This window comes from Leucopleurus acutus (genome assembly GCF_964270905.1).
Source record: "Leucopleurus acutus genome assembly, chromosome: 8".
Taxonomy (NCBI): domain Eukaryota; kingdom Metazoa; phylum Chordata; class Mammalia; order Artiodactyla; family Delphinidae; genus Leucopleurus; species Leucopleurus acutus.
The window spans coordinates 16,468,251-16,488,046 of NC_139151.1; the positions used below are offsets into that span (position 1 = coordinate 16,468,251).

The 19,796-nt window shown below is 48.9% G+C and overlaps 3 protein-coding genes across 4 annotated transcripts; 2 read left to right on the top strand and 1 right to left on the bottom strand.

Annotated features, from left to right (window-relative positions):
* Window positions 1–3,851: 3,851 nt before the first annotated feature.
* Window positions 3,852–6,444, top strand: APOA5 (apolipoprotein A5). 2 transcript variants are annotated; one of them, XM_082845538.1, is made up of 4 exons: window positions 3,852–3,965; window positions 4,475–4,531; window positions 4,645–4,756; window positions 5,283–6,444. In XM_082845538.1, exons 1-4 carry the CDS (start codon window positions 3,935–3,937, stop codon window positions 6,232–6,234), a joined length of 1,152 nt encoding a protein of 383 aa, XP_082701664.1. In that variant the 5' UTR covers window positions 3,852–3,934; the 3' UTR covers window positions 6,235–6,444. The 2 variants fall into 2 exon arrangements, with proteins under 2 accessions (XP_082701664.1, XP_082701663.1); XM_082845537.1 differs by having other exon boundaries at window positions 3,853–3,965; window positions 4,451–4,531.
* A 122-nt stretch (window positions 6,445–6,566) lies between these two features.
* On the top strand, window positions 6,567–19,632 carry ZPR1 (ZPR1 zinc finger). The gene is made up of 14 exons (XM_082845536.1): window positions 6,567–8,772; window positions 8,954–9,115; window positions 9,575–9,665; window positions 10,044–10,114; window positions 10,762–10,848; window positions 11,005–11,127; window positions 11,492–11,539; window positions 11,696–11,762; window positions 12,180–12,250; window positions 12,913–13,002; window positions 13,505–13,615; window positions 15,699–15,785; window positions 18,127–18,192; window positions 19,013–19,632. The coding sequence occupies exons 1-14, from the start codon at window positions 8,602–8,604 to the stop codon at window positions 19,145–19,147; spliced, it is 1,380 nt and encodes a 459-aa protein (XP_082701662.1). The 5' UTR covers window positions 6,567–8,601; the 3' UTR covers window positions 19,148–19,632.
* On the bottom strand, window positions 13,968–15,340 carry LOC309965794 (heterogeneous nuclear ribonucleoprotein A1-like). The gene has a single exon (XM_082845539.1). It carries the CDS (start codon window positions 15,276–15,278, stop codon window positions 14,316–14,318), a length of 963 nt encoding a protein of 320 aa, XP_082701665.1. The 5' UTR covers window positions 15,279–15,340; the 3' UTR covers window positions 13,968–14,315.
* Window positions 19,633–19,796: the final 164 nt, after the last annotated feature.

Consider the following 19,796-nt stretch of genomic DNA (forward strand, 5'->3'; position numbering starts at 1 on the left):
TCAGAGGTGACCCTTCTTATTGCATTATATCTGGAGGTACAAAATATCAGGTTGTTCCACTGTTTGGTGATGTTAAGTTTGATCACTTGGTTAAAATCAACCACCAGATTTCTCCATTGCAAAAGTAAAGTTTGGTGATTTATAAGTAATTTGTGGGGAGATAGTTTGAAGGCATGCGAGCATCCCTTTCCTCAATAATTTTTCATTTAATGGTTTTAGCATTCATTGATGAACCTTGCCTGAATCACATATTCCCTGAGGGTTGCAAAATAGTGATTTTTAAAAATTACATCATTCCAGTTACATGTATTAGCTGATTTCTTCTGTAAGTAAGAGCTTTCAGGGGACTGGTTTTTGAATCCAAAGACTTGAACAAAAATGTTTAACCTGAATCTAATGGTGAGGAAATGACTAGTCCAATTCAGATCACTTTCCAAGACATCTTATCTGGACTCTTCAAAAAAAGTCAATGTCAAGGGTTGGGGAATACTGTTCTAAATGTAAAGAGACAACAGAGGCATAACAACCCCATGCAATGTGTTGGATACTGAATTTAAAAAGGAAAAAAGAGAGAGAAAACAACTATTAAAGGCATTTTGGGAGAATTGGGAAAATTTGAATATATGGTATATATTAGATGATAGTAAAGAATTATGTTAATATTCATAGGTGTGATAGTGGTATTCTGTTTACGTCAAAGTGTCCTTATTCTTAGGAGATGTATGTTGAAGTATTTAGGGTGAAGTGTCACTCTGCCTACAATGATTTAAAATGATTCCACACACAAAGCACTTAACACATACACATATACAAATACCTCCAACCAACCCAAACATTTCAAAAACTAAAACTGTATCATCAAATAGGGAAGAATGAGTGTGTGTTGCATCTACCTATTGTATTAATCTAAGTTCAGTCAGAAAAACAGAAGCCACTCTATATTTTTCAAGTGTGAAAGGCTGTAATGTAGAAAATTACAGTTTTGTAAACTGTTGGAAGGGCTTGAGGAGTGACCATCTCAGCTTGCACTTGAAGGAGTGATTCTCAAAAGTTCACTTGTAAGTGGCTACAAATGGGAAGCTCATCTAATTATCTTAGTTTGCAAAACCAATGAGTGTGATTCTTAAGAAAGTCACCCAGAAGCTGCTTTAAACCCCAAGTCTGGCTACGCATCTGCCTGCAACAACCAATGAAGAATAATGGTCTCTCCTCTTCCATCTCACCCCGCTGACTCTAACCTAGGCCCATAGAGAGAAGGGGATTCTGGGAAATATGGTTCCAGGTGTCTCCTCTGCATCCCAGAAAAGACATTAGAAGGAGTGGTGATGATCATGATTCACAGAAAACCCAGTGCAGCTATATTTTATAGCATAGGCTCAGCAGAAAACCATTAGGGTACCAGAAATGCTATTTAAAAATATTGTGGTAAAATATGCATAACATAAAATTATCATTTTTAAGTGCACAGTTCAGTGGCATTAAATACTTTCACATTGTTATACAGCCATCACCTCTATCCATCTCTAGACCTTTTTCTTCTTCCCAGACAGATACTCTGTATTATTAAACAATTTATCTCTTCATCCCTCCCTCCTCCAGCTCCTGGTAACCTCTAATCTACTTTCTGTCTCTGAATTTGGCTATTCTAGGTACCACATGTAAGTGGAATCATACAAGATTTGTCCTTTTGTGTCTGGCTTATTTCACTTACATAATGTCATCAAGATTCATCCATTTTTGTAGTATGTATCAGAATTCATTCCTTTTTAAGACGAAAAAATATTCTATTGTATATACGTGTATACCATATTTTGTTTATCCATTCATCTGTTGATGGACACAAGTTATGCAATCATCTACATACTTGCCCAGGAACCTGGGAAACATCTAGTTTCCTCCTTCTCCTTCACCTCCTTCATCCAACCAGTCAGCAGGTACTATCAGTTCACCACTTCAGTATCCTTCAAATATATTCTCTCCTACCAATCCTCATTGTTATGCCTTAGTTCAGAGTCTTCATCATCTCTCAGGTTACTCAAACAGCCTCTGAGCAGTCTCCTTACCTTCTGTCTTGCTGCCCTCCAGAGTGATCTTTCCATCATATACCCTTCAGTGACTGCTTGCACACAGCTTTTCATGACCTGATTGTGGTCTCTTTCCCCTTTCTGCCCCATCCCATGCTGGCCTTAGCTACCTGGGTTCCAATTCTGGCTGCACCTCTTACTGTGTAATGATGGACAAGTCATTTAATATGTGCTGTGCCAAACATAATAGGGGGACATGGAGATGAATTAGACAAAGTCCCTGCACTCAGAGAGCTCTCACATATGTCAATGAATCATTGCACTGCAGGATAATAAGTGTGATACTCCAGGAATATACAAAATGTTCTATGGTTAATATGGAATCGTCTGTCTCCAGAGAAGTGTGAGGGCAGAGAAGGCATTTAGAGTGATACTGGAGCTGTGCAGCGGAGCCTACTCAGGTTCTCCCAAATCCATTCTTCTCTTCTTCCTGAGTAATATAGCTCTTTCCCAGCTGGGAATACAGCCATCCAGAATAAAGACTACATTTCCCATTCTCCTTTTCAGCTAAGTGTAGCCATGTGACTATGTTCTGACCAATGGGATGTCAGTAAAAGTGGTAAGAACCATTTCTGGGATGTGTCTTTAAAGGAAGGGTACATGTCCTTCTTTCTGCTGGCTGGGAGGCAGACTTGATGGCTGGAGCTGAAGCAGCTGAAACTTGGACATGAGCCTTTTGCTGAGGATGATAGTACGACAAGACAGAAGGAGCCTTGATTGGCCTATGTTTACCTAAGAGAGATATAGAATTCCATTTTGTTTAAGCTATTCTCTTTCTCCTTTTTTTTCCCCATCATTTGCAGCTAAGCCAAATCTTAACTAATACAAACTAAATCTGAAAAAAAATGAATATAAGTTCACCAAGGAATATTTCAAACAGAGGGAACGGCAGGTACAAAGGCTTAGGGTCCTGAAAGAGGCGGTATGCTCAGGGAATGCCAGGGGTTTGTGCGGCAGGAGATGAGGCCAGAAGTGGGTTGGGACAGCCACAGCAGAGCACGGACTGAATAGGGAGGACCATGGCAGGGAAACCTGCTGGGGGCTACAAATGTGGTCAAGGTGAGAGACAGTGGTGTGGTAAAATGACCAGTGGTGGAAATGGAGGGGAGGAGATCGATTCAAGATACATTTAGAAGCAAAAATCAGGAGTTTATGAATGTGTGTGTTTAAGTATATGGAGTGGGCGTATCATCAGAGGAAGTCTGGGCTTTTTGGCTTCTCCTCCTCAGAGGCCCTGTGGGTGGAGTTCAGCCTTTCCCCATGGGGAGAATCCTCCTCTTGCTCCCATTCTTTGGGCCCCATGTCCCTGGCCCAGATGCCTCTCATGATGTCATCTTCACCCCATCAAACTTCCCCAGCTTGTTCCAGGATTATTTCATAAAGTGGAAGGTGGGTGGGTCTTCAACCCTATAAATGCTGGCTCTTCCCAGGCTGCCTGAGTAGCCCGTGGAGGTGTCAAGGGCTGCTCAGGTTCAGGCAGCTGGACACTGTCCCTGTCTGGCTGGGGCACAGTGCTTCTGGGCAGTTGAGTAAGAGCCGGGCCCTCAGCAGACAAACAGGCTTGTCTGTATTGGTGGGTCAGCCAGTAGGTCCACAGGAAGGTTGGAAGTCAAGGAGTTTGGGGGAACTGGGTGAGGAGTTCAGGCCCACTCCTTGTAAAACTTTCCAGGAAGCACTTTTCTACTGGGGCAGCATCCAGATACTAGGGTACTCATTAACCCCCTGGGTACCAGGAAAGGGCAGGAGGTAAGCACTGGGAGGCAGCTGAGGTCATCCTTCTTTGAACTTCCACGTGGTATTTACTCAGAGCAATTGTTGCCAGAGGCCCAGGCCCTGGACTATAAAGCGGAATGTCTGCTCTCTGTGCCCAGAACCGAGCAGGTGAGCAGCCAGGGCAGAGGGATGTGGGTCGGAGTCCTAAGGGAGGGAACTGAGCAGAGAGCTGTGGGTGGGAACTAAGAATTAAGGACCTCCTCTTAGAGCACTTTGGCAGAGCAGCTTCTTCCCCCACCCCCGGGATACCTCAGTTTTCCCAGCCATGAAATGGGGGCAGGAATAGGTGAGCAGGGGAGTGGTGGCAGAAGTGGCTGAGGGAGCTGCTCCTGGGGTCTTCTGGGCGGGGTGGGGTCGGGGAGGAACCTTTACAAAGCAGTTTGAGCTCCACAAACTCTATATGATGTGATGAGGTGAAAAAGGAGCCCCCCAACCCATCCCAGAAAGACACCCTTTCCCTCCCAGCCACATTCAACTAGGTCAGTCCTCTTAAGCCCTGATAGCTCTGAGCTCCCTACACCCAGGGGAGGGTTAACAGATTTGGGGCAAGTCCCATGGGAGGTGTCCCTTCTTTGCTTCTTCACTCTCACCAGGCCTCCATTCACCTTTCTTCTCAGAGAACATCATGGCAAGTGTGGCTGCAGTTCTGACCTGGGCTCTGGCCCTCCTCTCAGGTGGGTCTCCAACCCTGACTTCACTGTGGAGGAGTGGGTGGAGGCTGGACTGAGGGGTCTGTCCACCCTGGGGGAGGAAACCCATCCCCTGTTCACCTGCTCCCTCTCCACAGTGCTTTCAATCACCCAGGCACGGAAAGGCTTCTGGGACTACTTCAGCCAGAGCAGCACGGACAAAGGCAGGGTGGAGCAGATCCAGCAGCAGAAGCTGGCACGGGAGCCCACGTGAGTGGCCAGGGCAAGGGGTGCGGTCAAAGGGAGAAGACACCCAGAGGGTGGGATGATGCAGTGCCTGATTGCTCAACCTGTGGTCCTCCCTGGGAAGAGAACAGAGCGGTGCTAGCTCTGCCCTCTATCCTGGTCTTCCTGGGCTGTTCAGCAGCCCCTGCCGGCAGCCTCCACCTTTGATCTCTCTTTAGCTGCTGCCTCCATGCCCTCTGAGGCGTGGGACCAGGGAGCAGGGGAGAGGGCCCCCCCCACTGCAGCCTCCAGAACGAAAGGATTATGTGAGAGGCCAGGTGCCTCCGTGCACAAGGAATTGGGAAGTGTTCACCTGGATATGCGTGTGCCATGTGTTTGTACTTCCTGTGGGAGGAGTCATGGTTGGCTTGGGTTAGTACTGGAGACCCGGCTCTGGGGCCACCGCCCTGCATCCTTGGTTTCTCCATAGGATCAGTGAGTGACATCTTTGGGGCAAAGGAGATGAGGGCGCTAGCAGTCTGATGGCCTGATTGTCTGTCTCCTTCCCCAGGAGCCTGAAAGACAGACTTGAGCCAGACGTCAGCAATATGAACAACTTCCTGGAAAAGCTGGGTCCTTTGAATGGTCAGGGGAGGGAGCCTCCCGGGCTCCCACACGACCCGGTGGGCATGCGGCAGCAGCTGCAGGAGGAGCTGGAGGAAGTGAGGGAGCGTCTGGAGCCCTACATGGCCGAGGTGCACGAGCGCGTGGGCTGGAACCTGGAGGGGTTGCGGCGGCAGCTGCAGCCCTACACGGTGGAGCTGATGGAGCAGGTGGCCCTGCGCGTGCAGGAGCTGCAGGAGCAGCTGCGCGTGGTCGGAGAGGGCACCAAGGCCCAGCTGCTGGGGGGCGTGGAAGAGGCGCGGAGCCTGCTGCAGGAGCTGCAGGACCACGTGGCAAACCACACTGGCCGCGTGAAGGAGCTCTTCCACCCGTACGCGGAGCGCCTGGTGACCGGCATCGGGCACCACGTGCAGGAGCTGCACCGCAGCGTGGCGCCGCACGCGGCCGCCAGCCCGGCGCGCCTCAGCCGCTGCGTGCAGGTGCTCTCGCGCAAGCTCACGCTCAAGGCCAAGGCCCTGCACACGCGCATCCAGCAGAACCTCGACCAGCTGCGTGAAGAGCTCAGCGCCTTTGCTGGCGCCGGTGCTGACGGTGCAGAGGAAGAGGCCCAGCCGGACCCCCAGGTGCTGTCTCAGGAGGTGCGCCAACGACTCCAGGCTTTCCGCCACGACACCTTCCTGCAGATTGCCGCCTTCACCCGTGCCATTGACCAAGAGACCAAGCAGATCCAGCAGCAGCTGGCGCCACCTCCGCCAGGCCACAGCGCCTTCGCTCCAGAATTCCTACAAGGGGACCGAGGCAAGGCCCGGAGCGAGCTGCAGGCCCGCCTCGACGACCTGTGGGAAGACATCAACTACAGCCTTCGTGACCATAGTCCTGGCCATCTGGGGGAGCCCTGAGAGTCTACTTGTCCACGTCCCAGATTCTTGTCTGGGGAGCCCAAGATCTGAACCTCTAACATAGCTATGTCCTTGACAGTGGCCTTTTGGGCAGAGGGTGGAGGGCCCTGCACAGGATAGCTGAGGTCACTCAAAGGGCTGTTGTCCTAAGCCGTCCAGCCACCTGCAATTCCCCCGTCCGGATGCATTACATTCACCAGGCTTTGCAAACCCGGCTTCCCGTGCTCATTTGGGAATCCTCCTGAGTTGCTCCATTCTAGGGTGGCGGGAGAGGGCGGGAAGGAGGCACTGTATGTGCAGGGTCATTATGTGCAAGCCTGTTGCCATGGTGCTGGAAGCACTTGCCTCTTCTTCCCAGGGCCAGGCTCTGATCACTTCTGGCCACCTGGTGGCCACTGCTAGAGCTGGTCCACAGAGAGGAGCTCTTTTCTCCCCAGGACTGCCATGACAGCTTCTGTTGGGGGAAGAGAAGGGAGAAAGAGCAGAAAATATGATGAAGAGAACATGTGATGGTGTGTGTGTATATACCCCTGCTGGCTGATGCTGGTGTAGACAAATGGTGTGGGTCGTGATGGGAGGGAGCAGAGCCTGGATTTCCTTACATAACACTACATCTGAACAGCTGACTGAGCCCTCCAATCTGTGAGGGCTACTTAAAACTCTCTGGGGAGCCTACTGTGTGCCCTCCTCATCTCTGGCCCCTCCCTCCCGACTCCCAGGCGGAAGTCTAGATTTCTGACACAAATGAAATAGATGCTTATGATGGAAGCTTATTTGCCTGGTGTGACTCTCATTTGGACTATGTCTGAAAGCAGTGGCCTCACCACTATCCCCAAAGCACACCCATCACCCGCCTTCAATCCCTCGCTACTCTTTCTCATTGACCTCTTCCTAATCCAGTTGTATCGGAGGGGTGTTGCTCTGGCTGGGCTGACAGCTGTTTGTCACACCTGTGGTGTGCCTAGGTTAGAGACCCTTCCTCTGCACCTGAATTGTTCACCAGCCTGCTTACCACAGGACGGTGTGCATGAGGTAAAGGCCCCTGAGGTGGCCTGTCTTCTTTGTCCCGGCTGTTCCATATTTTGAATGGCCTCTTTTTATTTTTATTTTTTTTTGTGGTACGTGGCCCTCTCACTGTTGTGGCCTCTCCCGTTGCGGAGCACAGGCTCCGGACACACAGGTTCAGTGGCCATGGCTCACGGGCCCAGCCGCTCCGCGGCATGTGGGATCTTCCTGGACCGGGGCACGAACCCGTGTCCCCTGCATCGGCAGGCGGACTCTCAACCACTGCGCCACCAGGGAAGCCCCTGAATGGCCTCTTTTGTGACTGTCCCTCTTTTTATGACTGACCCTCTTCTTGGACCCTCAAACTCATACCCCCACCCCCATTCCCCATGTACATATTCACTTGGGGGCAACCAAACTCCTCATAGCTCCCTGGGAAGTCTAAAATTGGGGGTGGCTGAAGTGGAGGGAAGAGGAGAGAGGAAAGGGTAAACACACCCAGTCCAGTACCCTTAGAACATCCAGGGCAGCACCCTTTCCTCCCGGCTTAGCCCACCCTGCAGAGTTCTCACTGCCACACTCCCTCATAGCACAGACCCCATCTGAATCTGGCCTCATCATGCCTGCAGACTGGATCTCTTCCATGACACCCTAGATTTAGCACCAGAAGTGGGAGAAAGGTGCCCAGGGAGAGGAGGTGCTGGGAAGGAAAGTTTACCCCCCAAAGAGGTGTTTTTGTTGGTGGTGGTTAGGAGATCAGGAGGGGTGAGTCAGCTGGGGTTGGATATGGTGCGATGAGCCAATAGGGGTAAAAGTGAGGGCGGTGTATCTGAGGCAGGAATTTGGGCAGGTGTTTATGAGGACAGAACTAGGGAGTGAGAAGAACAGAAATGGAGACAGATTGAGGGACTAAGGGAGGGCGATCTAGAGCCTAGGCAGCATCTGGCCCAACGGCGGATCCAAGCAAACCCAGGGAGGAGCGCGCCTCCTCAGGGATACAGATGGACGGCCAGGCCCCTTGCCGTCAAGCCTCTCGTAGTTAGACTTGTGGACTAATAGTTAGAACCCAGTATGGCGGAGCTATTGCAAAGGAGCAAAAAACTGCCCTGGGTCTGAGAGGACGCGCTGGGGGCAGTGACGCCTGAATTGAGGTGGAGGCAAAGCCTGGATCCGGCTGGCTTTGGAAGTCTGGACCGAATAATCCCGGCAACTGGAAAACCGCGTGTCAGGTACTGTTCCCCGAGGGGAGTCCTCGGCCTCTTTAAGGATGGGCGGGGCGGTAGCTGGCGGAAGTGCCGGAGGAAGGGGTGGGGCCAAGAGAGGCGCAGAAGACCGAAGTTGGGGCCTGAGCAGCGCGTGGTCATGTTGGCCAGTGGGGCTGTGGATCCTGGGCCCCCGGCGGCTACTGCCGCCCCCTCGCCCTTCCAGGCCCGACAGCCTGGGACGGGGCACTTGTTCCGGCCTATTAGCGCTGATGACGAGGAGCAGCAGCCTACCGAGATCGAGTCGCTGTGCATGAACTGCTACCGTAATGTGAGGCGGGGGCGCGGCCACGGGCGGCTGGAGGGTTGGTTTGAGGAGGGGAGGAGCGGGGGTCGGCGACCTGGCCAGGCTGGTCCAGTTGGGGACCCGGAGGCGAGGCACGCCCGGGGGTCAGTAGATGGGGGATGGGGGTTTCATTGGTTCTTTCCCTAACTGTCTTCTGCTTCCCTAGGGCATGACGCGCCTCCTGCTCACCGAGATCCCCTTCTTTAGAGAAATAATCGTGAGCTCCTTTTCCTGCGAGCACTGTGGCTGGAACAACACGGAGATCCAGTCGGCAGGCAGGATACAGGACCAGGGAGTGCGCTATACTTTGACCGTCAGGGCCCAGGAGGTGAGAGGAGCCCAGAGCAGTTACCCTAGTGTCCTAGAGAAAGCCTGGGGACTGGAGTCAGAGCTCTGGTCCAGGTGGTCGGACCTCAAATAAATCCACTTAAGTGTTCAAGCCTCAGTTTCCTCCTTTGTAAAATGGCGTTGGTGCTGTCATCTGCTCAGGTGAGGTAAGACTTGTGAAAGCGCTTTGTAAACTTTGTCAGAAAGTATCAAATGAGCAGTAGTTGTTATGAATAGTACTCTCATCGTTTGGGTAGCTGGTTTTCACATCAAGGTACTATTCCGCAGGAGTAGTCCGGACTCCCCCTAGTGGAGAGAGGAAGAGACAGCTGGGCTGGGGCCTCTGAGGGTGGTGGTTGGGCGGGGGGGGGGGGGGGGGGGGGGGGGGGCACTCTTATTTCCTGAGAAGAACCTGTATTGTTGAGACCTCTGTGGACTGAAGGTTTTTCTTTCTGCCCAGGACATGAACAGAGAAGTAGTGAAGACTGACTCTGCCACCACAAGGATCCCAGAGCTGGATTTTGAAATTCCTGCCTTCAGCCAGAAAGGAGGTAAGTTTAAGGTCAGAGTGTTTGCACTGTTCATGCCTAGCTCAAATCTTACTTTCTTGCAAAACTCCTGGTACCAGGTCTAGTGGCTTGTGTGTGGGTTTGGCCACATCATTGTGATCTTCATTGGTTTAACATAAACAGAAAGCTTAGGTAAAGCAGCTTAAGATAGTATTGGGTTGGCCTAAAGCTTCGTCCGGGTTTTTCCACATCATCTTACAGAAAAACCAGAATGAGTTAGAGGTGAATGGAACCTTGTTCCCTGCCTCCTTATTTTACAGGTGAAATCAAGGCCCAGAGGGTTCAAGTGAACTGCCCAGGGTCCTGCAGGCACTTGATAGCGAAGTGAAGACTGACCAGTCTTTTGTTCTTCCTCACCAGCTCTGACTACTGTTGAAGGATTGATCAGCCGTGCCGTCTCTGGCCTGGAGCTGGATCAGCCCTCACGAAGGGTGAGCTGGGGTTTTCTGATGGCGGCAGCTCAAGGAAAAATTATTTATGTACACTTGTTCCCCTTCCCACGTGGCTGAGCTGTCTCTGATTGAATGTTGGAGAACTTTGTGGGCAAGCACACAGCGATGTTATAGCTGCCTGGATGTTGCATATGCTGTACCACTATCCTTTCCACTTCCCCTCCCCCACTGTACATTGAGGCCTCTTCTCAGACAGACACTGTAACATTGCCTCCAAAGACCCTTTCCTGATATTCTTGGGCTTATCTGTGCTTCCTGAGTGTTCCATTGTATCTTATGTTTATTATGACATTTCATATATACATATATATATGTGTATGAAATAATATAATTGCAAATTTAGTCATCTGTCTTCTTAACTGGCTGTGGAGCCCCATGAGAGGGCTCTGGTTCATTTACTGTTATCTATAACCTGGCACAAATGCCTGGACTAAATGGCTGAATGAGTGAGAAAATGAGGCTCATCTGGCACCGCCCATAAACTTCAAACTTACTTGCTACCTCTTATTGTGAAGCCTGAGTCTCTGTTCCCAGTCACACTAAGACAGGTGGTGGCTTCCTGTTGGAAGTGATGGGGGCATAAATTCTATCCCCAGGGCTGATCTTTTACTCTTTGTTCCTGTCAGGCGAATGAAGAAGCCACGGCTGAAAGAATTGATGAGTTCATTGTCAAACTGAAGGAGCTAAAGCAAGTGGCCTCTCCTTTCACCCTGGTGAGTACTGAGGGACTCCAGGTGCCCTAGATTTAGGGTAGGAGGGACCATTAAGACAGTCTGAGATTTTTCTGTGGCGCCTCTGTGGTCTGATGGTAGGTGGAGGATCGTACATAATTTCTTGTTATAACTGCTCTCTCGTTACCCATCTGTTAGATCATTGATGATCCCTCAGGGAACAGCTTTGTGGAAAACCCACATGCTCCCCGGAAAGATGATGCCCTGGTGATCACACACTATAATCGGACTCTACAGCAGGAAGAGATGCTGGGGCTCCAGGTAAGTGCCCTGAAGAAGCCAGAAGAATGCTCTGGAATTATCTTGCACTCCGATTGCTGGGAGTCAGTGGGAACTTATTTTGCTGCCGCCGCCCTGTGTACGCTATCTCAGCATGTGTGTGCCTCCCCTCTAGCTCACTTAAGGACTTTGGGTAAACTTTACAACACAGGACAGCAGTGGCTGTGATCCTATCCTAAGCTCTGTTCTTCCCTTGCCTGGGGCTTTGCTTTCCAACTTCTCTGTTAAACCCACGAGGTGGCAGCCGACGTAAGCAAGCCAGAGCATTTTCTCTCACTCTGGGGCAGGGTGTTGGCGAGGCTGAGGTCTGTGTGCCAACATATGATTTGCATCTCTGCTACTTTAGGCAGAGGAACCAGAAGAGAAACCAGAAGAGGAAGATCTCAGAAACGAAGTGAGTCACATTGGCAACTGTGGAGGAAGGAGCAGAGTGGTGGGCTGAGACCGACGCTGTTCACGGGTGGCCGCCAGTGTACCAGCTGCATGTCCAGCCTGAGCAGGTTTCACCTGCTTGGGAGGGCTCACTCTACGTCCCCCTGTTGTGTTCCAGGTGCTCCAGTTCAACACCAACTGCCCGGAATGCAATGCTCTGGCCCAGACCAACATGAAGCTAGTTCGTATCTTTTGTCGGGCAGTTGGGTTGCTCTTCATCTGACTCAGGCATGAAGATTATATCCAAGCTGGAGAGTACTCCCTTCAGGGAAAGCACAAGGCTTTATTCCGAGCGATGAGAGGGATGTTGCCTTTGATGAGACCGTGCACCTTGGCTTTTGGGTTCAAAGAGAGAATTAGGCCATGGTCTCTAGGCTCCTGCGTGTGGCCTGAGCCATGTCATCAAACACTGATGAACAGCGATCGCCGTGGGTGGTGACCTTGCCCTCTTCTGGGGGGCTGTCTGAGTTAGGCTGCTTCTTGTGATCTCTTTCCTGCAGTCCTGGGACCAGCAACTGTGTGTTTGTGGGGTTCGGATTTGTTCTTCCCCACAGGGTGGTCTTGCTGTCCTGGAAGCAGATTTCCTTAATTCCATCTTCCAGAAATTCCCCACTTTAAGGAGGTTATCATCATGGCTACCAACTGCGAGAACTGCGGCCATCGGACCAATGAGGTGGGTGGGCTTCATCGTTTGGGAAGAGTAGCTTTCATCCTTTCTGAAGCTGCTTAGGGTGAGGAGCTCTTGAACTAGAAATTAGCTTACAGAAGAAAAGTTAGAGATAGCATAACTTGTTGAAGACATTCAAAGTTGGTTATATGGAAGAGAGAGAACTACTTTTTGACCTACAGCTCAGAGGGGTGGAAGAGCAGGGAGGCAGATTTTGACTCAGTAATAAAAAACTTTCTAGGTCTATCTGAATATAGAGTGGGCTGCCTTGGAGGGTTGTAAATTCCCTTTTCCTGAGTGTATTCAAGCATAAGCTGTTTCAGTTCTTAAACCAGAAAATTATAAAGGGAATCAACACGATAGTTGCAGTTGGAAGTCCCTTTCAGCCCCAAGAGTCATTTTTTTAACCGTGAATTCAGTTTCTTGGCAATCTCGGGTGAATCTTTGGCAGGCTGCTGGTGCTGGGCACTCTGCTCCTGGCCAGCTTTCAGTGATTTTGGTTTGGGTGACTGCTGCCACTGTTGGTTTAGAAAGCACTGTCCTTGGTAGCCATTAGTGGGCCTGATTGGAGGTCCAAGCCTACTCCCCCAGCCCTTCCGGGTCTCCCCGCACCAGGTGAGGATGGGTGTCTCCTCTGCTGCTGCTCCTGGCACTGCTGTCTGTTGCAGGTGAAATCTGGAGGCGCAGTAGAGCCCTTGGGCACCAGGATCACCTTCTACATCACTGATCCCTCAGATATGACTCGAGACCTGCTCAAGGTACCAACCTGCTTGGGGAAGTGACTCTCCTCTGCAAATGGCTGTCTCTGTCGAGGGGGAATTTGTCTTTTCTCAATCATGTCCTGGCGTTGTGAAGTACCTCCTTACTTCCTTGGGTTTGAGGATCCCTGAGCAGAGTTAATCCATGGTAGGAAGTGCAGATTCAGAAGGTGACCCCTAAGCTCTTTCTGATGACTTGGCAGCCTTTTGCCTCTAGTGTCTGTGAGGGCCCTTGTTTCTGATCTCTAATGACAGGATGTCTGCTGTCATTAGAGCATAGATCTCTAATGACAGGATGTCTGCTGGAGCCATGACTCAGAATGCCCCCTTTTAAGGTTGGTTCTAGGAGTGAGTCTAGCTTTAATTGGAGATTCAGAGAAAACTGGGACAGCTGACTTTGTCCCCAGATTATCACTGGTGGTACTAATTTGGCAGGAGGACTCTGGTTAGCTTTCTCTAGCAGCTCCTGATTTAAAGCCTAATTTGATCTCTCATCTCACAGTCCGAGACATGTAGTATGGAAATCCCAGAGCTGGAATTTGAACTGGGAATGGCTGTCCTCGGGGGCAAGTTCACCACACTGGAGGGGATACTGAAGGACATCCAGGAACTGGTGAGTCCCCTGAGTATAGTGCATGGCATCTTCCGCAGTGCAGCTGTGGGGAAGGGGCTGGAAGGCTGCAAAGGTCCTAGTTTTTGGAGCTGATAACTGAGGTTTCTTTGCTTTAAAGCTGATTTGAGAGGCTTAAATATTATTTTGCATTGTGATGATAAGTTTGTTGGAAATTCAGAATGGAAATTCTCACACCTAATTCTGGGCTGATGTAGATATTTTGCGGTTTTGGATAAGTCATTTATTTCACTGTAAAATGGGGTCATGAGGGTCCTTCCAGCACCTAAGAAAGTCCCAAACATACATATATATGTGTGTGTTGACTTAACCCATATGTTTATCCTCTTTTTTTTTTAAAAAAAAAGACACATTTATTCAGCGTCACGATCAGACTATTACATTTAGCAATCAACAGCATGGGTGCAAAAAAAAAAAAATCTACATTAAAACCCTTTGTTGGAATGCTTTACACTTTCCACAGAACAGAAACTAAAATAACCTGTTATACAATTAGTCACAAATACAGTCCTCGAGTTTTTTTGCCCATACACATGAGTATTGTCTAAAACATGTCTTCTTTGTAGCAGCTAGGCCCTGCCACCACTGTGCTTGGCTGAGTTCACAAATCTGTTGTAACCTGTAGCTTCCCTGTCACTTCTCTGGCTCTCCTCTCCTGCTAAGCTTTGTTTCCTGGCAGTAATCAAAACCTTCTGCCACTGCCGTAGCTACTGCTGCTGCTGGAACCACCATAGCCACCTTGGTTTTGGGGTTTGGCAAAGTATTGGCCTCCACCACCATAGGGGCCAGAACTTCTGCCTCCAAAGTTTCCTCCTTTCATGGGTCCAAAATTTGAAGACTGATTGTTGTAACTGCCAAAATCGTTGTAGCTTCCACCATCTCCAAAATTGCTTCCATCATTACCAAATCCATTATAGCCATCCCCACTGCCACCATATCCACCACCACCGCGGCTGCCACCAAAGCCACCTCGACCACTGAAGTTTCCTCCACGACCAAAGTTGTCATTCCCACCAAAACCACCTCCACGACCACCACCAAAGTTTCCAGAACCACTTCGACCTCTTTGGCTGGATGAAGCACTAGCCATCTCTTGCTTAGATAGGGCTTTCCTTACTTCACAGTTGTGGCCATTCACAGTGTGGTATTTCTGAATGACAATCTTGTCTACAGAGTCATGATCATCAAAGGTTACAAAAGCAAAGCCTCTCTTTTTGCCACTGCCTCGGTCAGTCATGATTTCAGTCACTTCAATTTTCCCATACTGTTCAAAATAATCTCTTAGATGATGTTCTTCAGTGTCTTCTTTAATGCCACCAACAAAAATCTTTTTCACAGTTAAGTGGGCACCAGGTCTTTGAGAATCTTCTCTTGAGACGGCCCTCTTTGGTTCCACAACTCTTCCATCCACCTTGTGTGGCCTTGCATTCATGGCCACATCCACCTCCTCCACAGTGGCATATGTGACAAACCCGAAGCCTCTGGAGCGTTTGGTGTTTGGATCCCTCATTACCACACAATCTGTGAGCGTTCCCCACTGCTCAAAATGGCTCCTCAGACTCTCATCGGTTGTTTCAAAGCTCAAACCTCCGATGAAGAGCTTCCGCAGCTGTTCGGGCTCTTTGGGTGACTCTGACTTAGACATAACGGCAGTGGAGGGTGGGGGGAGACGTCAACGATGCTTACTCGGCGGCGTCCACGAGCAGAAAGAAGTAATCTACCGAACGTATCTCTATCCTCTTAATGAATCATTTTGCTTAACTGGTTATCAGTCGTCGGGCATTTTGTCTTTGTAAACTATACTTTATTTTGCACTTCTTCCAATGAGGACTAGAGATCATATTTAAGAACATTTCTATAGTTTTTGTTTCACGTTGCCCGTTATCATCTTGGCAGATTAATTCACACGGTTTTAGGGGTGGCCGCCTAGGTCAGAAAGGCGGTGCGGCATAAATGGCGACCAAGCTTCCCTGACAGGCACCCCTGTCACCCCGCACCAGGTTTATGGTTAAGCCTATCAAACATGGAGCCAGTATTCTAGCATTTTGGATGCCATTTATTGCAGGTGACCAAGAACCCTTTCACACTGGGCGACAGTTCCAGTCCTGGCCGGACAGAGAAACTGCAGGAGTTTAGCCAGAAGTTGAACCAGGTGAGAGGACTCTGGCCGGTCAGTGCTTGTGGTCCTGGGGCTCCAGTGAACAAGAAGCTGCATACCCTTTCTTGCCACATGTAAACATCTAACCGACATGTTGGGGATTCTCTTGGTTTCTGATATCCCATGCCATCTCCTTTCTTGGTTTTCTCCCTTTTTTCTGTTGGAGCCTCTTCTCCAGTAGCTTCTTAAGAAAATGCATGGGAAGTAAAATTTCTGGGACTTTGCATGTCTGAAAATTTTTTTATTCCACCTTTTTTAAAAAATTAATATTTTAATTTTGGCTGCACTGAGTCTTCGTTGCTGCACACGGGCTTTCTGTAGCTGCGGCGAGCGGGGGCTACCCTTCCTTGTGCTGTGCGGGCTTCCCATTGCGGTGGCTTCTCTTGTGGAACACGGGGTCCAGGCGCGTGGGCTTCAGTAGTTGTGGCACGTGGGCTCAGTAGTTGTGGTTCACGGGCTCTAGATCGCAGACTCAGTAGTTGTGGCGCACGGGCTTAGTTGCTCCGCGGCATGTGGGATCTTCCTGGACCAGGACTCGAATCTGTGTCCCTTGCATTGGCAGGCGGATTCTTATCCAGTGCACCACCAGGGAAGTCCTTATTCTACTCTTATATTAGATTAATGGCTGGGAATAGAATTCTAGGATGGAAATAATTTTTTATCAGAATTTCTAAGGTCTTCCAGTTTCCCGCTAATGTCTTTCAGTTTCCCAGTTTGGCTGTTGAGAAGTTTGAAGGCATTCTGATTCCCTATCTTTTGTTTGTGACCTATTCTTGCGTTACTTTTTTGTCCCCTGTGATGTAAAATTTCAGGATTTGAATTGGCCTGCCAAGAAACCCAGAAATGAACCATCAGGCATGTCATTGTCATTTTTTTCCTATAAAGTCTTTACCTTCCCTCCACACAATGCTCTCTCATGTCAAGTTGGAACTCTGAAGAGCTGGAGAAGGTGAAGACAGCTACATCTGGAGTTTGGAAGTTGGTTTGGGTGTATAAAATACTGACTCTCAACAGGAAGAGAGTCTTCTGAGGGGAGGGAGTCTAGGACCGGTGAAGAAGTTCTCATTAAAATGGTGGCTTTCAAACAGCACTGGCCTCTGAAATCACTCTGTCCTTGTTTTATTATTATTTCAGGATGTGATGTAAAATTTCAGGATGTAAAATTTCAGAAAATTGACGTGGGTCAATTTTCAACCATTGTTGCTAAGCACTTGGTGGGTTCTTTGAATCTGGAAACTCATGTGGCTCAGTTCTAGGAAGCTTTTAAAAAGTATTCTATTGCTTCCCCTCTGTTCTCTCTTTCTGAAATCCCTATGTTTTGGATGTTAGACTGACTTGTCTGGTCTTCTGTAATTTACTTATTTTTTTGTTCTGTTTTCAGTTTCTTTGTGTTTGCTCTACTCTTGGAGATTATCTTAATTTTCCAACCCTTCAATTGAGTTTTTCATTCCTACTGACATTTTTATTTTCCAAGTGGCTTTTGGTCTTTCAATACTTTCTCCTCCTTTTAAAAAAGTAGCATCCTGTTGTTTTAAGGATGTAGTATTTTTTTCTCTTTGAGAATATTAATTTTGGGGTTTTTTTTTTTTGACGTTTTATTTTCCTCGCATAGTTTCCATTTCCTCTTAAGGTTTTTTTTCCCATTTGATTTCTGTCTTTCAATATTACGGGCTTTGCTCAAATGTCTGGTAGTCATTGGTTGTCTATTTAAAAGTAGAGGACTAAAACATCTGAGTGGGGTGAGTCTTGCTGACGTTGGGCTCGTTGGAGGGGGATTTAGCTTGGCCATTTTGTTGAGGTAACTCCAGTGCCAGAGTTGTTAGGTGTTTCCTCTCGGGCTGGTCAAATTCCCATCAGTGGGTGTTCCGTTTCCTGTCTTGAGGATGGAGGCTTGGCTGGCAGTGTTCTGAGAGCTGAGTGTGGGAAGAGGGCTGGGGTGTGTGTATGTCTGTTTCCAATAAGGGTACATTGACTTCTGTTCTTGATTTCTTTCCCTCTACCCTCAACTGGGCGAGTGTCCCCCTGTCCATAGTGTGCTGTGGTAACTTCTCCACAGAATTCTCTTTTATTGGGGTGGGGCAAGGGCAGTCGTTGGTCTGTTTGGAATGGGAGAGGAGATTGGGGATGCCGGATTGCTTCTTAAATAGCTGTCTAACAGTCTTTATTTTAGATTCTCTCCACTCCACCTCTAGAGGCACCTTCATTTCACCAATTCTTAAAACTTTGGGGGATTCTGCAGTGTAAATTGGGTTGGTTTCTGTGTGGCAGACATAGTCCCTTCCTGCCAGCAGCTATGTAAGATTTACATGCTCATGCTGTATTCTGTCTCCTTTAGATCATTGAGGGTAACATGAAGGCCCACTTTGTTATGGATGATCCAGCAGGAAACAGCTACTTGCAGGTACTGTAGACCTTCCCTGGTATTTCACAGAGATATCTTTTCTGACCTTCCTTAAATATGTATCATATCTCCAGAAACTGAGAGACTTAATTCTAAATGAACTGCTTTTTATCAAGGAACCTTTTAGCAGAAATTGGAACATAAGAGAGGAAGGGGGAAGGTGTATGGGACTGTAAGTGTGTGTCAAGAGGGGGAAAAAGGAGACTCCCAGGTTCCTTCTTCCTCTAGTCTAGCTCGAGTCCCAGCTCTAAGTCCAGCAGTGGCATTTTCATTTTGCAAATCTGACTGTGGATTGAGGAGAAATGGTGCCTTGTCCAGAGGCCAAGATGGGAAAAGGCTTTAAGCTGACTAGGGAGATACTCTGGTGATTAACAGTAACTTTAACATTTATTGAGCAGTTATTATGGGTCAGGCAAAACTGTTCTAAGGTCTCTCCACTGTTAAGACTATGCTACTCTCTTCGTAAGAAAGTGCAGATAGAAAGTTTTTCTCCCTGCAGTCCCACTTCTAGCCCATGTGGGTTCTGTTGCTGCCCACGAGTTGAGCCTAGCCATGGGGTGTTGGAGGCCCTTAAAAAGAGAATAAAGGGACTTCCTTGGTGGTCCAGTGGTTAGGACTCTGTGCTTCCACTGCAGGGGGCGCACGTTCAATCCCCGGTCAGGGAATTAAGATCCCACATGGCGTGCAGCCAAAAACAAAACAAAACAAAAAGGAATAAACACCTCCTTAAGGTCCTGGGAAAGTGGGAATTGGAAGCTGTCTGGGGGGGTGGGGGTGGCAGGATGGCACAGGCACTGATGGTCTGTCCTTGGCCTTGCAGAACGTGTACGCACCGGAAGATGATCCTGAGATGAAGGTGGAGCACTATAATCGCACATTTGACCAAAACGAGGAACTGGGGCTCAATGACATGAAGACGGAGGGCTATGAGACAGGTCTGGCTTCCCAGCGGTAGCCGTGGGCGGTTCCCGGCCAGCCTCCAGTGCTGCTCAGACCGCGGGGTTATTTATTGCTATTGGAAAAGACTGGAGTGGCCTCCCCACCAGGTCTTGCCCATGTGGGGAGGACACCTGGTCTGAGTCAGAGATCTGAGCACAATTTCTGAACAGTTTGTGACGGAAACGCAAGCCTCTTGGGTTACTTGACCTTGTTTTGGAGGATTTGAATTGGCCTGCCAAGAAACCCAGAAATGAACCATCAGGCATGTCATTGTCATTTTTTTCCTATAAAGTCTTTACCCTCCCTCCACACAGTGCTCTCTCATGTCAAGTTGGAACTCTGAAGAGCTGGAGAAGGTGAAGACAGCTACGTCTGGAGTTTGGAAGTTGGTTTGGGTGTATAAAATACTGACTCTCAACAGGAAGAGAGTCTTCTGAGGGGAGGGAGTCTAGGACCGGTGAAGAAGTTCTCATTAAAATGGTGGCTTTCAAACAGCACTGGCCTCTGAAATCACTCTGTCCTTGTTTTATTATTAATTATTATTATTTTATGTTTATTTTGCACTCTGTCCTTGTTTGTTATGCTGGTAGAATTCAACCTCCTGAAGAACATTTTCTCCGGTGTGGCTACTGTAATTTGGGGACTGGAGCTGGCATTTCACTCAT